Consider the following 16,883-nt stretch of genomic DNA (forward strand, 5'->3'; position numbering starts at 1 on the left):
CGGCACGGGGCGGTAGCGGGCGGGTGCGGCACGGGGCGGTAGCGGGCGGGTGCGGCACGGGGCGGTAGCGGGCGGGTGCGGCACGGGGCGGTAGCCGGTGGGTGCGGCACGGGGCGGTAGCGGGCGAGTGCGGCACGGGGCGGTAGCGGGCGGGTGCGGCACGGGGCGGTAGCGGGTGCGTGCGGCCCGGCACTGGGTGAAAGCCCTGCCTGCTGCCTTGGTCTGGTGCGACGGGTCTGGTGGGGCCTGCGCACCGAGCGGCCCTTGTGCTTTCTCCCTTCCCTTGTGCTTTCTCCCTTCCCACGTTCATCCTCCTGGTCCCAAAGCGGCTCCTTGGGTGGGTGTTCCGGAGGGCCACGTGGGTGTTTTTCAGCTCCCGGGTTGTCCTCCCCGGGGACAACCGGAGTTATGGAGCGGGGCAGTTCTCCAGCGTGAGGGGCACTGAGCGCTCAGGCCCGAGGCGGTGTCAGCCGGGCCGCGTGTTCCCTTCCCGCGCTCTTATCTCCGTACAGCTGTAGCCACCCTCTCCGGTCTGCCGCCGTGGTTTTCATTACAGCTCCTGAGTGCAGCTGTGAGGTGGGCCGGCGATTTCCAGCGCCCCCCGGCCTTTTCCTTCCTTTCCCTGGACACGCAGTTTGTCATTTGCTCGCACAGAGCCTCCTTGTGCCACGCTGTGGCTTCCTGTGCTAAATCTGATCCAAATTTGCGCTGTGAGGTATTCTCTCCCCCTCTAAGGGTGGCAAGGAGGAAAACAGCAGTTGAGAGTGAATAGGTGTTGGCTGTGATCTTTACACGTGCTGGCAGCAGATCCCACGGCTTGCATTAGCGGCACAAGTTGAACAGATGGAACGAATTGACCAGCCGCGCTGCCTCGCGCCGTGCCGGGGGAGCAGCTGGGCTGCGGTGTGCTCCGCGCAGCGGCGCCTCCGCGACGGCGCCGAGCGCGGCGCGCGCCCGGCCCGCGGCTGCACCAGCCGGAGCCGGAGCCGGAGCCGGTGGGGAGGGAGCGTCTCTGCTGCGCCCCGTGCTGCGGCTCGCACTGGTTTCCCCTCCGCTGTGGGCAGTGAAGTCGGATCAGGGCCAAGCTCCTCAACCCCATCGGTTTCGCACCTCCCGTGTCAGAGAGACTTGGGCTTTGCTTCAGGGGTGGAAGAGGTGGTGAATATGAATGTGACTGTAGATTTTCAGTGTCATCCTTCTAGAGTTGTAGTTTTTCAGGAAAAGCACTCTGTTCTTCTAGACTTCTCAGATGCTTCCTTGCATATCTCCAGAGTGCTAGGTTGCTTTCTCATGTTCAGCCCTGTCCAGAGACAGTGATGTAGCTATGCCAGCTCAGGAAGGACTCAGGGAAGGACTGGGAACCCAAGAGCCCCAGTCCCATCACTGCCCTCTGCTTTGCTGTGGGAGGAAAGCTGTCTTTATTCTAGTGCATGTGTCTTCTGCCAGCTCTCCTTTACTGGTCAGCATAACATGGAAAGAGCCTTGACTCTTCTCCCTTGCTTCTCCTGCATTTCTGTGGAGGAAGAAGCAGGCGTGCAGCTGGTCATTTTATCTTCCACCATTGCTTCTACTAGTTGGAGAGGAACTAAATGGATAATACATAGTTTTCTCCCTGCTTCAACTGTAGAAGGTCTCCATTTATAATAAAAAAGAACCATTGTTCCTGTCTATTTATTTCCTACTGATTATTGTTTTAAACTGAATGATTTATCTTGTTTATACCTCTTGACTCTTCAGGGCTTCAGGATGCATTTGACAGTGACTGGGAGACTGGGAAAATCACTTTCAACAATTACAAAAATGGATCTGATGATGCTGTTCTGGCTTACAAACTCCTGGTGCAAACTGGCAACCGAGCAAAGCCCATTGACATCAGCCAGGTACAGTATGAGAGTCCACACTGAAATCACATACAGAAATGCACAGTGGAAATGAGGAGTGGGGAAGATGAGAAGCACACACTGGTGTCTTTTTTTCATGTTGATGAATTGAAATGCCCAGGCTGTACCTGAGAGCTCAGCCTTGTGAGGTTCCTTGGAGCTGTGTGCCAGCTGCAGAGTGTGGCAGTGCAGGAGTCTGGCCCGCATTGCAAAGTGTTCAGAATCAGTCCTGGGGATTCCTGCCTTTGCCCATTACGGCCTGGCATGGCTTTAAACGCTGCTGCTGTCCTGCACACACTCTCTTCCCACTGAAATTGGTGTGTGGAAGGTGCAGCTCTGGTCCCATGCCCACACACAGCCCTTGTCAGCCTTATTGCCCTAAGAGCCATCATTCCTGATTTGAGTTAGATTTGCTAATGGGAGTCACTTGAGCTTGGCCTTCTGCTCTGACTTTGAATCTGGCTTTTGTAATGCTTTGGTTAGTCGCTATCAATTTATTCTGAGCACACATATTTAAGAAAGGTGTTTATGAATAACAGTGAATGGAAGAGGGCTGAAGTAATAACGTAATTATATTGCAAAGCATGCAGTCATTGCTAAATACGGATAAACAGTAGAATGGAGAATGGCAGTTCGTTGAGCTGACTGAAGAAATAATTTCTGCTCTCCTTTCATAAGTTTATCACATGATATGATGTTTTATTGTCATATTAGAAAGTGAAGCGCACAGTTTTGGACTCCTTATGCTGGAATTAGATTTTAAACCTCTAAGAAAAATTCTGCAATAATCTAGCTTTTCCTCCACTAGCATTGACTTTCAGTGGTTTTAGACAGAAAATAGTCTCTCTAATGAGCTTCTCGGTAGATCTGCTTATTGTCTTTCTTATTTTGTTGGCATTAAAGGTGACAGATTTACAGAGAACGTTCTTCAAAGTTACTATGGTGTGTAAAACACACTGTTGTATGGCAACGTGCAGCTTGCTGTCAGGTCTGAATGAAGCTTCAGTTATGAATTAAGCGAAAGAAGGGAGGCAAAGCAAAAAACGTTGGGTGAGGTTTTGCTCAGCAATGTGTACCAGGTACCCTCCAAAACAAATGTGATTGGGCTACAGCTACTGATACAATTTCCTGTGCCTGGGAGGGGGAAAAGTGTGGTGCAGTCACAGGGGCTGAGCGCTGCACTAGGCAATTCCAGAGACAGCTTGAAGACATACAGTTGTTGCATATCCTGTGGATTAATTGAATCCAGATCCTTGGAATCCAGCTTTTTTTTTTCTTTTTCTTTTTTTTTTTTTTCCCCTTTCCTAAACTGCTCTCACTGTTGTTTTTCATTTCATTAAAACGACCTGGAGCTGGAGCGGCGCCAGCATTCCAAATAAACAAACCAAGGCGAGCGGGTAACACTCGCGGTGCGTGGAGAGCAGCGCTGGCCGCGGGGCCGGGCGCCTGACCCGCAGCGCCGTGCGCCCGGCGCCCTTCTTGGCGCTGGGCATTTTCTGAATGCACAGGTCATAGGAGGCAAGTGTTAGCAAAATTTATACAGATGTTGTTTTATTTTTATAGCTCTCCTCCATTTACTGGGTGGCATTTCCTTCAGTGTTAACAACAGAGGTTAACTGCACACAGACGTGTATAGGGACTCATGCCAGATTTTTTTTTTCTCCCTTTTCTTTAAATATTCTTCAACTTGGTTGCTTTCCTCTCTGGGCTGCAGACACTCTTTGAGAATTCAGATTTAATTTGTTCAGGCTATTCTGGAACCATCTGCTGATCTAGTTGTTATTGCAAATATTATATAAATATTTGATTATAAATAAACACTTTCCACTGTGGCTGTAGTTCAGATTATTCTTCAGTGTTGAACGGCTGTTTTCTGATGGGACATTTCTAGTGGAAGTTGTTAGTTTTCCTTCCACACATGTCACATCTCCAGGCTCTTTGTTGTCGCCTTCGCCGCAGGCACCCCGAAAGCCCATCTCATTCTCAAAGGCTTCTTGCCCATCTTTCCATTTTGCAGTTGACAAAACAGCGCCTGGTGGACGCGGACGGAATCATCAACCCCAGCGCCTTCTACATCTACCTGACAGCCTGGGTTAGCAACGACCCCGTGGCCTACGCCGCCTCGCAGGCCAACATCCGGCCTCACCGCCCCGAGTGGGTGCATGACAAGGCCGACTACATGCCCGAAACGAGGCTGAGAAGTAAGCAAGCAGCGCTGGCTCCCCGCGTCTCGCCATTCCCATAGGGCCACGCTCCTGCAGCCGAGCCCCAGGAGCTCTGGAGTTACAGCTGGAGTTACCGGGTTACAGCCCATTACCGGCTCTCCTTTGGTTGATACTGCACAGGGCTGCGAGGCACAGACGGAACAATATACTGTGTTACTGCCTCCTTGGCCTCGGGAGGCACTGGCCCTTGTGGAATATGGTGTAATGTGGCACCGCTGCAGCCTTTCCTCATGCAGCCTTACGGCAGGGCCCAGCAAAGCCCTAAAAGCTTGTGTTAGACGTTGCTTTTTTGTGCATGTGACCTGTTAGTTCTGTGTGAGGGAGAAACTTGGAGATTGCCTGAAATTTCTACCTATGTCATTCTGAATTTCATCAGGGTGACTTGATCACGTTCACAATCAGTTTGTGATGCTCAAGGATTTTTTTTTATCAAGTTAGCTCGCGGCTGTAAGCTCCCTCCTCGGACAGAGTGTGACATTCAGCTGGCAGAGCGGGTGTTTCCAGCCCTCCCTCCCTGCCTGTGCCATTTACCCCCTTGTGTCCCAAGCAGTCGTGCCTCTTCCTCAGCTTTGGGTTTAGTGGGAGGATTTCCAGTTGGACACCAGTGGGCAAGAGGAGAGGGATTGTATGGGAGGACTGGTTCTCTTGGAAGAGTGATTTGGTAACAAGCGGGTAGTGCTCCGCTCTATCCGGACCCTAGAGCTTCATGGCAACCAGCCAAGTCTTGTCTTAATGAAAATTTATAGTTGGGATTATAATAGGGCAAATCGTGTTTAGCAAGTCAGCTGAATAACCCTGCAGGGTCTGGAACACACAACGACAGCAGCAAAACGCATGTTGTGGGAGATTTTCTCCTCTTTTTTCGTTTTTAAATTTTTTTAGTGTGTGATACAATAAGCTTAGCATTACACCTCAAAAGGAGCGTGGAGAGTTTGCATTTGTCAGATTATTTCCCTCTTATGTTACAGATCAGGACTTTGAACTAGGTATTTAATAAAAAGCATTTATAGCACAGTTGAAGATTATATCTGAATATCTCCTTTACTGAAATGTACTGAAATATCTCCTGTAGTTGCTAAATTACATAAGATTCTCTGAGGACTTGATATAGAATGTGTTCACCCATGGCACTGCATGATAAAGTGTCCTGTACTGATAGCTTTTAGCATATTAGCTGTTTCAAAGACGTAAAATTTAAATTCAGTGCCCTTAAGAACTTGCTGTGGAGAACAAAGTGTTTTACTGATCACGTGCGTCTTCTTCCCAAACACATGTTTAATCCCTGCTATCCTTTTTCCTAGTTCCAGCAGCTGAGCCCATAGAATATGCTCAATTTCCTTTCTACCTCAATGGATTGCGTGAAACTTCTGACTTTGTTGAAGCTATTGAGAAAGTGAGAGCTATCTGTAATAACTTCACCAGCCTGGGGATCGCCAGCTACCCAAACGGTTACCCGTTTCTGTTTTGGGAGCAGTACATTGGACTTCGTCACTGGCTGCTTTTATCCATTAGTGTGGTTTTGGCTTGCACGTTCCTGGTGTGTGCCCTCTTCCTCCTGAACCCCTGGACGGCTGGGATCATTGTAAGTTTATTATAAGGGTCTTTGTTGAAGTCAAATTCCTTTCAGCATAGCTCTTGCTGCAGTCGGGAAGGTTTTGTTTATGTCTGGGCCTCTGGTGGAGTATGTATATTGCATCATTCATTATATATTTATTCAACTTGAGGGGGTAGGGTTCATGCTAAAGGTACAAACCTTAATAACCTTAATCCTTTGGCCACCTTTTTGTAGCTTTAGAGGTTTCTTATAAAGGCACATAAACTTTTGCCCTTGCTCAGAAGCGCGTTAACATAAGAAATAAAGACACGGAGGAAAAATAGGAGCTTTATTAAATATTACAGCAATTTCTATTTAGTTACACCCTCCCTCTTTTATCGAGAATGTTATTTTTCAAGTCAGTTGCTTGTGACTAACGTATATGGTTTCTGAATGTGAGCTTTCTGGAAAGATGAAAGTCATTGCACGTTACACACCATGAAAAGACTCTAACTGGGCTATTGAGGAGAAAGAGCCATAAAGTTATGAACTGGAGAGAATACTCCTCCATGCTTTCTGCAAGGCACCGTGAGCGTCGCCGTAAACATTCAACTTAAATTGAATGATGATGTTCCTGTGTTTAAATTCCATAAACTATCATATGGTTTATAAAACTCCAGGAGTAAAAAAGCGTGAAACAGTTACTAGTTTTTGTAATGTACGTTTATATGGCAGGTATGTTAAAAGGTAAATGTTTAGTCTAGAATATTTTTCATAGCACTTAATCAAGCAATTTATGTTATTATTCTTGATTCATTAGCTTATAAAATAATTTATTGTAGTGCATACTTTTTTCCTTTGGAAGGGGGTTTGTTTTCAGAGTCAGCCTACTTTTTACAAGTATGTCTATCTTTTTTCCTGCTTGGCTTTAGAAACTTTTAAGTTGATTCCACAGATTTCTTTTCCTCCTTTTTCCATGTTTTTTTACAAGGTAGATGAAAGAAAAATAAAGCCTTTCCTGTAGATTAAAATGTTTACTTTGTCCATGTCAATCCCTGCAAGTATCTTGAAAGCTGAAATGGCCTCTGTAATCTGAGACTCATCAGCTGATTATAGCATTCACTTTCTCTGTGTTTCAAATATGCTCAGGAAATATCCTCACTTAATTTGGAGTGCTAAAAAAGAGTTCCTAGACAGTATTTGAAAGGTAGTTTTTCTAGAAGGATTGACAGAAAAATGAGTGAAAAAGAAGCAATTTGTGCTCCAGTGAATATCTTGGCTAAGGAGAAATAATTTTTAGATCATGTTGATGAATTGTAACTGACAGAAAATGGATTCTTAATCTGTTAACTAGTTCTTGCAGAATGATTTAAACTGTCTTTGCTGTTCAGCACAGTAAAATATGGGGAAAATGTCTTGTCTTTGAGGATTTGAGCTTTGAAGGATAAGTTTTATAGGCCCTTGTTGTTAAATGTCTTTCCTCTTCATTTATCTAGTGTGTAAGAAGTCACTAACAGCTGTTTGAAATCATATAGGTGGTGGTGCTGGCTCTGATGACTGTGGAGCTGTTTGGCATGATGGGTCTCATTGGAATAAAGCTGAGTGCAGTGCCTGTGGTTATCCTGATTGCTTCTGTTGGCATCGGTGTGGAGTTCACTGTTCACGTTGCTCTGGTATGTAAAACAGGGAAGCATTTTCAAAGCATTCTAAAGTGAAATGATGACTAATGTTACAATCACAAGTCCCTTCTTGACTCCTAGGACAGAGACAGGATCTTCAGGATAGGATGGGTCCTGAACGTGGCACGCAGTTGTGTGTGCCCTTTGCACTGCCTTGGTAGTAGGGCACAGTTGCTCTGATGAAGTAGTTCCTAACCATTGAGTCAGCTTCCCAGGAGATAAGGAAAGGGAATACATTTCAGCATTTTTTAGTATTTAATGATGTTTTTTTAAGACTGTGATTAAAATCATGTGTAAGCATGTAGTGTGTAGCAGCGTGAGCCATACGGACAAAAAAAGACAAAGACAAGCTCTTAATGCCTTTTATTTTAGTCCAGATTTTTCCATCATTATCTTCAGCCTCCCTATTGTTGCCTCTCACTGCTACATAGCTTTTTGTGCCCAGTTGTATCCTTTCATAAAGAAGCCTGTGGAGGGAGATTTTTGAAATCGCATGTCATTTAGTTGTTTTGAATCACCAAAATTTGAATGATTTGTATCCTTCACATTAACAATCTCCCTCTTCTTTCCAGAAGCCATCAGCTATTAATAATGCACTCAAATACGTGATCTTTAGGGAGACAGTTTCCAGTTTAAGAAGAGAAGCAGGGAGGGGGGGATGTTTGGCTGTTCTAAGTGTTTTCAACACTGTCAGGCTGAGGTGTCCAAATCTAGCGTGCGCTAAATCACGCAGCTCTGTTAACTTGATGCACAGATGTGTGGAAAAATGACACTACTCTAGCAACGTGTTTTTCAAGATATGTAGAACCACATACCATAAAGTGTCATCACTTTATTTGATGACAAATAGCACAGGAAAGAGCTATTTTTCTGTGTTCGTGTTTGGTAATGGAAGTGTTTATCTAACATATCCTAAAGATAAGCTTAGATAAAGGCCTATTTTTGAAAAATGTCAATTCAGCAATTAACATTTTCTTTTAATGTGCTTTTACCAGTGGTAGGTGTCAAAACTTGTTTGACACTGTACAAGGAAGGCTTTCCCGCCCACTGTACACAAATATCTTTGTGCCTAATATCTTTAGGCTTTTCTAACCTGTTTTTCAGAAACATATTATTTTAATGATACTATTTTCTTAATGGATTTGAATTTCACTGTATTAAAAGGTAGGAAAAGATGAGTCTAATCAGTATATCGTCGCTATCTCAGGAAAGGGATGCTTGCTGCCTACTATAATTTCTGGTATGTTTCTTCCACAAAGAAGTGAAAGGAGGGATCTGAAAAAAATGTTGGTGAAAGATGGAGAGAAATTGGATGAGGACTTAGTGGGCCTTTTGGACTCAACAGGAAGACACTGTAGGCTGCTGAAAGGAGCTGATGGATGACTCCTCTCAGTCATCAATGAAAAAAGAGATGAGAATTAAAGATGATCTTGGCACCCTATAGATTGCCAAATAAGCACCCTATTGCCAATAGATTGCCATATATTTTGAACATGATGCAGATAAGATTCACAGTTGGGACCCATCAAGTGGCAAAGTACAAGGAGTAATTTAAAGACAAGTTTTAGAGAAAGGAGGGGAGAGGAGGGGAGGATTAAAGAAAACCAGCCAGATGGTTCAAGTGGTGACCTGATCCCCTCCATTGCTATCAGTATGTTAAAATCCTGGAAGGTGAATCTGTTTAGTAAGCCTTATAAAAGCTTGGGTAGTGTCAGAGATCAGTAACACAAGAATTTCTTGGAAGTTAAGATTCAAAACAGAAAATTAGAATAAAGAAATAAAAAATACTTGCATTCCAAATGGGAAGAAACCACTTTAATTTACTTTTTTTTTTAATAAAAAGTATTAAAAAAAACCCTTAAATTCAGTGGCCAAGCAAATTTAGAACGAGATCATTTTTCAAGTTAACTTGGAGTCAAAATCTTTCAAAAGTAGGCTTGAAAATGGTAGTAGACCTCAGATGACAGGAACAGTGTTGACCAGTATGTTCTCTTAACTTACTGAATATAAATAATCAAAATAGTGTTGCAGAAACAAAGTAAGCAATGTTGACACTGTTGATACAGAACTGAACTTATTTAAAATAAATTCACAATCCACTCGTGCTCAGTTCTCTGCTACCACTTGTAAGTTGTGACTTCATTTTTCATTAATTCCTGCAAATAAATTTTTTGAATTAACAGTGCATTCATTGTACTGTGCATTCTTTGAATACACACATGTGCTTATACAGTGAATATATAACTTGCTAATGTGTTTGTGGATGGAATTCCTACAGATCCCATTCACGTGAGTTGTCTCATGGACAACTGCCTTCATTCTGAAGAGGATTCTTTATTCATTTGTGAATATGGGGTGTAAAGTGTGTACTGAATACATTAACTTGCCTCTGCTGAAGGGTAGTAGTACATGTTTTGGCTTCCTATGGAAATGGTGTTTTTAATGCATTGGCCATTTACAGCCTAAATTCATCAAATAAGTGAGACTAAGCTGCCAGAGAAGAATGACTTCAATTCCAAAACCAAGAGTAGGGCAGCTGCATGAGTGTGTTTCTTAACAGGTGCTGGAGAATGCACCTAACTATAAATGAAAGGGAAAACTTCAGCCAAGGTCCTGCCTCTTTAACCTCTAAGTTGGTTCTCTGAGAAGACAAATTCTTCAGAATCAGCACTTAGAGTGTTGGTACAGTGTATCCACTAAGGATCAACAGGGAGACAACAGACACATTGCAAGTTGTGTTGTTGCTCAGGCAATATTGTGCTAAGCACTATTTCTAAGGCAATTTTATGCATTGGGGCTACTAGCTTTTATGTAGTAAAAGTTGAAAAAACATTCATCTTGAGTGAGAAAGAAATATTAAACCAAAGAAAACACAACTCCCCCACACAATCTGGCACTGTTGCTTTATGCAGGTTCTTTCGAATTCACTGGCATCTTTTCTTCATTGGAGTGCTTACTGGTACAGTAGTCAGGATTATCAAGCCTATGAGCAGACATGCACTGTGGAGGCTGGCATATAAAGCAACAGAAGGATCTGAGGCACAAATAATACTGCTGTGGACATGAGCAAGGACTGCAAGTCAATGTGCTCCAAGTGCATAGGGAAATTGGAATAAATATTGACTGTTTTTACAGCCAACTTAGGCAGTGTTGGAAGCAGTGTCCTCATGGGAGTGGCCAGAGTAGCCTCACGTTTTTAAAATGCAAAGTGCTTTCATTTTGAGTGTAAATGAAATTAATTCTTCATGGATAGGAAGAAACAAGCCTGAAGACAAGTGGAAAGCCTCCTGATGCAAGCAGGCATTATTTGCAAAGTTGTTACTATGACTCTGGCTCTAATCCATAATTCCTCTGGTCATGCAGCTTCAGCAGCAGCTCTGTTACATCACGGCATCATCAGGCCTTCTTTTAAAGTCTAGCCAGCTTTAAGGATATTTAATAAACTGTAAACTGGAATAATTGACTGGAGAAAAGCTGTATATACCATGAGAGAGTTTGTATGAAAGGCTCTGTATATCTGTCTAATGAAATGGTTTTTGTTGTTTTACAGGCATTTTTAACAGCCATAGGAGACAGGAACCGGAGGGCTGTCCTTGCGCTGGAACATATGTTTGCACCAGTGTTGGATGGAGCCGTATCCACCCTGCTTGGAGTGCTGATGCTTGCGGGATCAGAGTTTGATTTTATTGTCAGGTAAAGCATGTGTATGTCTTGACTTTCTTTCTTAAAGTGAAAACAAGCATGCTTTTAATATTTAGTCACTTCAGTGTGTCTGTCATTTTATTACTATGCATGATGTGTCAAGCATGCTTACATCATGGTCCTGCTTTCCCTCTGTTTTGTTAACTCCTTGTTACACGCTAGACTTAGTAGTGTTTACATTGCTGGCACTCAATCTGTTCCAGGAAAATCTGACTCCCAGTATGGAAGGAAACAAAAGTGGCCCTCTTTAGTGAAGTTTACTAATTCTGGAATTAAATCAGTTTGAAGCAGCTGGCATTGTCCAGTATTGGCGGGATTGACCTTTAACCTTAGGCTCTTTCTTATATGCAGAGCATTTTGCATGGAAAGACCACATGGAGCTGCAAACACGCCACAACTGACACTTTTGGGGCCTTCTGCTATGTGCATTAGGCTTTTTTAACGAACAGTTTATAAATGAGGCAAGAAATAATCCCTTTTGGGGAGCTAGGGAGTCATAAGTTGAACACAGAACTTAGTATTAAAAATTTGTAAAGCAAAGCCTGAAGGCTCCTCTGTTTAGAAGTAGAGGCAAACTGTTTCTTGTGGATTTAAGTAAGAATGTGAATTCGTCAAGTGTGAGAGGAGAGCAAGTTTTTCTTTTGAGAGGAATTCGAGAAGTGCAATGAAACGGATCCTATTCTATTCCAAACAACCTGTGGAGCTCTGCGAAATGGCTAATCTTAGATGTAACACAAGTTCTTTGTGAAAAACAGCAATACAAAAAAAAAGGGGAGGGGGAAAGGGGGGGGGGAAGTGAAAGGAAAAAAAAATCCAAGCTCTGATGGGGGATGGAGGTAAAACTGAGCCGCCAAAAAAAAAAAAAAAAAAAAAAGAGCTCTGAGAAATGACTTAACTACTTAGGTAGGCATAAGCTGGATAGAGGACCAGACTTAGCTGACTTCCATTTGACAACAACAACAAAATGTCAGAGGCAGGAACTGAGAGAGTGGCTGGTAAATCTCATCAGGATTTTTTGTTTATGTATGTAAGAGATTTGCAGAAGGCAGTGAGTAGGAGGCTTGCAGGTAGGCCTAAAAGCTATTAAATGAAGATTATTGCTGTACTTTACAATAATTATCCTTTCATACCCTGAAACAGAATTTGTTTCTTTTTTGGGGTAAGTATATTTTGTTTTATCAGTGACAAGTAAGATGGAATCACTCTTTTAAGACGTGGCCTTGTAAGGCATGGAGCACTTTGTGTGCGTTACTGATGGGTTAACTGTAGATTGAACACAAATTTACCAGGGTGTATTTGCTGTAGTCCTTTCCTGTTTAACAGGCAAGATTTTGGCAAGAACATTTTTGTGTTGTAGCAAATGGAAGCCTGTGGCAGTGCTTCACTCCCAAATTTGGGTTGGATGTCTTAATGTATAAAATGAGCCTTTCAACTTTTCAACTTAGGTTATTTTACTTTCTTTGTCCATTAGTTCCTCATTTTCTAGCACAGTCTGACTATAGTTTGTCTTGTTCAAAAAATATAATAAAATAAACTTTCAGAGCCCAAGCATTGCTTTAGTGGGCGAAGAAGACCCCAAACTTCCGGAAAGGGAAGTCCCCTTAGTCCAGCAATATGGAAGATTAAGTAAATTAACAGACGTTGTATACACCAAGTGGTCAGAGCCATAATCCTCCTGTTTATCCTAGTGCTAGATGGATGAGATGCAAATGTTTTTAAATGCCTGTTGTTGATCTCAGTCCCAGTATAAAGTTCTGGTGGTTTATGTTAGTGGAGCAGATTGGTTCCCTGATTCTTGCTAATGCAGATCAGAAATCCCCCACTGTTTACACTAGGAGGATATTTGTAGTTTTACGGGCGGCTGACACCCTCGATCAGATAGGGGAGCGCGGGGGCGGTGGGGTTTGCTGCCAGCTACGCGGCCGGCGCAGTCAGCAGAGCCATTAGCAGCAAAGTGGCCCCCCGCTCCTCTGCCCCTGCTCCTGGGGGTGAGGGCCTGCCCAGGACCAGCCCCTCGGAACCAGTAGTGTAAGTTTAGTCTGAGCCCCAGCTGCGCCGAATACCAACGAGCAAACCGGGTTTCCTCTTACTGGCAGGTTTACCTTGGTATTCATGAGGGATCCCAGACCTTAGCCCTCGGTGGTGGGAAAGGACAAGCGCTCGTGCACTTTCCTCCTCTTCCATAGTGCTGCAGCCTTTATGTTTGAGCTGGCCAGCGCAAAGCAGGAGTATTCAGAGATGCTAAATTGTTCAACAAAAGATGAGCCCTCGGTGCGGCTCGGCCTTTGTGGGCGCCCCTCGCCAGGACAATGCAGGCGCTCGCTGCGGAACGGGAACGGGCGGCGCTTTCCCTGCAGAGAGCCGGCTCCCCGCTCCTGAAAGGAGCGCGAGCCGGGCTGCCTGCCGAAGCTGGAGCTCCCAGGAATTCCGGGCAGAAGGTTGTGATTAATGAACAGCGAAGGAAAGCCTTACCTGGTGCACTGGAGGTTTAATTAGAGATTCTGCTGTAAGATGCAGAAGCATTTCACAGTGGATTAGCTGCCGGGAGAAGTGGGCTTCTCTCCTTGCAGGCTAAATTGTTTAAATTCTACACCCTTCACTTCATTTGTTTGCTTCTGCTGGGTTTTCACTAATGGGGGCCCCTTTTCATTGTGTTTGTGCTTTCAGTCCATTCAGCCATTCACTGCACATTCCATATTTTTGTGTTTGTGTAACACATTCATAAATAACATTACGTGCTGCCAGATTCTAGAAAATTAACAAACGTAATTTTTTTTTCTTTCTTTCATCAACTAACACTTTGGGTTGCGGAATGTAGCTTCTCTAATCAAAAAGGTAAAAAAAAAAAAAAAGAAAAAGCTTATATCTATATAGAGAATATAGTGATATAACTGTTTAGTACAACTAGTAGTAATAATTAAGATAGAATTTGGTATATGTGTTATTTTAATGCTAATGTGCTTAGCAGTAATAGGTCATCCCTTATTTCTAATGGTATTTGTGGCTCTTGTTTTCTTTTATTCCCCACTCTTATACCGTGTTCAGGTATTTCTTTGCTGTTTTGGCAATCTTAACCATTTTGGGAGTTCTCAATGGACTGGTGCTGCTTCCTGTTCTTCTCTCGCTCTTTGGACCATACCCTGAGGTCAGTAAAACTAATGATAAACAGAAGAAATATTAATATTCTCACCCTTCTCCCAGTCCTTTTTAAAAAAAAAAAAAAAAAAATATTTTTAATTCTGATTTTTTATTGTTATTATTTTATTGGTCTTTTTTTTTAATTTTTGTTGTATTTTTATTAATGTTTGTGGTACTCTTGTTAATTAAAGTATGTTTTTAGTAAGTAAAGACTGCTGTTGACAAGCTAGACTCCAATGAGGATTAGGTAGACTTTTAAAAAAAGAGTATGATGCAGAAAGCTGTCTGTAAATCCAGATTTTTCTGCGACGTTCTGTGAAGAGCGTGCCTTTTGTACACACACTTTCTCCTTTCCTGCCCCTGCTGCCTCTATTGATTTCCTCCAAATATTTAACCCGTCAGACCACCGGGGAGGCCCATGTGGACCAACATGCCCCGGAGGTGGTCCCCAGACCACACCTGGGTAGGGGGCTGCTGCAGGAGTGTCCGGCAGCGCTCCTGGATCCCAGCAGCGCTCCTGGGGCGCCCGCTTGGCTCCATGGAAGGCTCCACAGGGATGCAGAGCATGTGGGAGGGTAAAGCACAAGTCCAGCAAGAAAGGGTTCATAGCCGTCAAACTTGGTTTTGATGATCCTGTCTGCCCTGAATTTGATACAGTTACTGTGTTGTGTAGGGTTATCTTTATTTGGATATCTTTATTCTGCTTTATTGGGAGGTGGTAATGCAGTAATGGGATGCTGCTGGTGTCCATATGTGAGTGTATATAAAAATGAAACAGAGTATGTTTACAGTGCTGCTAGTATTTTAATATTAGATAATTATTTTATTTTTAGCATTAGTAGTTCTGACAGCAGTGCATTATCTCATTTAAAACAGTGCACATTTCTTGTTTATTAACAAAGTAAGCATTTTTTTGAATATGTATGTTGCAGTTATGTGCCTATCCACCTATCTTTCCGTATAGACATTGAACCAGATTGTATGTGCACATTTGCATGGTTTGTGAATCACTCCTAGTGTCTGCTGAAGGGAGGGAGGCAAACCCCTGTGTGTTTTTATGCACGAGTGCATGTGTGCAGAGACATAGGCGCGCTTGCTGAGACAGTGATAGAGAGAGGAGTACATGTAAGCCTGTTTACACACACCTCTGCAGACAGACATCGTGTGTGTCTCTCACACGTTTTTCGGTGTGAAGCAAATCTTGGTGGGAACAGCAGCGCTAAATCCCTGGCATCCTGGGGGTGTTGGACTTGCCGTGTGGAGCGCTCACGGCCGCGTTGCCTCGGCAGGTCTGCGCCGCCGAGGGACGGAGCCGGCTGCCCACGCCGTCACCTGAGCCGCCCGCCGGCGCCGTGAGGTTCGCGCTGCCCCGCGGACGCGCCAACAACGCCTCCGACTCCTCCGACTCCGAGTACAGCTCCCAGACCACGGTGTCGGGCATCAGCGAAGAGCTGCACCACTACGAGGTCGCGCACAGCTCTGCCGCGCCGCTCCATCAAGTAATCGTGGAAGCCACTGAGAATCCTGTCTTTGCAAGGTCCACTGTGAGTAGCTCAAGAGTTGACCGGAGAGAGGGCAGGAAGGGTGGGAATTTCTGTTTAAACCAGTTTCTATGGAAAAAGCTGTGATGCTTGTTTCATACTTCTGTCTGGTTGTACTTTGTTACTTTGTGCTGCAGGTAGTTGGCATTTAAGTACCCGCAGACAGGACATGCAGGTTTCCACCACTCTGTCTTTCAGAATGGGGATACAATGCTGGTACCAAAGCTGAGGTCAGGCTTGGCTCTAAAGTTGGTGCTTTATCGTATTGGCAGCAGCCACAAGAGAGAGCTCTCAGTGCGCCCAGCGACCGTCCTGGACACTGGCGGGAAGGGACGGGAGAGGGAAGCGCCCCGCGCGTCACCGCCTCCCGTAGCTCCCTCGGGCAGCACCCTGCCGGGCAGGGCGCCCATGGAGAGCAGGAGAACGTGGTTTCGGGGTGAACCGCGTTCAGGCGTGTTGCGTCTTGCTGCTGGGTTGGGGTAATTGTGATTTCAAAGGGAAGTGAAAAAGCTCTGTCTCCTACCCCCCGTGATGCTACATGCTGAGCTGCAATGCGGATCTGTTTTTGTTCAGCAGAGGCCTAAAAATAGGTACAAGCACAGCCACATTTGAAGTTGGTCACGGTTTATTGACTGATGTGGCCGCTGTGCTTCACGCTTCTTACAGAAATCCAGAAAACAGATTCCTACAGCCTATACAAACTACCGCACGAGCGTCCTGTGCTTGTGCCCTGTGTGGTGTCGAGCCTTTTCCAAACGCCTGCGTTTCTGTTTTGTGAATCAGCTAAGACCAGCTGCTTGCTATTCATTTGTCTAAAGGTGGAGCAGTTTGTAGGAAGCGTATAGGTTCAGCTATAGTCCTGTGTTTATCTGGAGTTATGGCTTCTAGCATATAACAGTCTTAGACAGAAATCACATGGAAAAAGGGGCAGGTTGAAGGCCCCAGAACACAGCCCTTAGAGATTCAGAAGCAGGCTGGTGCCGCTGCAAATGTTGTTCGTGCCATGAAGCGTGAGAAACCTTGGTGTTGCTTGACCTAAGGGCCCATGTGTCTTGCAGGTGGTTCAGCCGGAGCGGCGGCAGCTCCCGAGCCCGCGCTCGCCGCCGGACGCCGAGGCCGGCGCCCCACAGGCCTGGCCGCCGGGCCGGCAGGCGGGCCGGGAGGCGAGGGAAGCGCCGCAGCCG

At 44.7% G+C, this 16,883-nt stretch overlaps 1 protein-coding gene across 1 annotated transcript in view; it reads left to right on the forward strand.

The window, feature by feature from the left end:
* Positions 1–16,883, forward strand: part of PTCH1 (patched 1) — a 41,091-nt gene that overhangs the window by 22,211 nt on the left and 1,997 nt on the right. Inside the window, 8 exon segments of the mRNA XM_026038246.1 lie at positions 1,738–1,880; positions 3,898–4,081; positions 5,407–5,687; positions 7,175–7,312; positions 10,869–11,011; positions 14,066–14,165; positions 15,448–15,702; positions 16,758–16,882. Coding sequence (XP_025894031.1) covers positions 1,738–1,880; positions 3,898–4,081; positions 5,407–5,687; positions 7,175–7,312; positions 10,869–11,011; positions 14,066–14,165; positions 15,448–15,702; positions 16,758–16,882 — 1,369 coding nt within the window.

Source organism: Nothoprocta perdicaria, unplaced genomic scaffold (assembly GCF_003342845.1).
Source record: "Nothoprocta perdicaria isolate Ctin4 unplaced genomic scaffold, notPer1 scaffold_205, whole genome shotgun sequence".
NCBI lineage: Eukaryota > Metazoa > Chordata > Aves > Tinamiformes > Tinamidae > Nothoprocta > Nothoprocta perdicaria.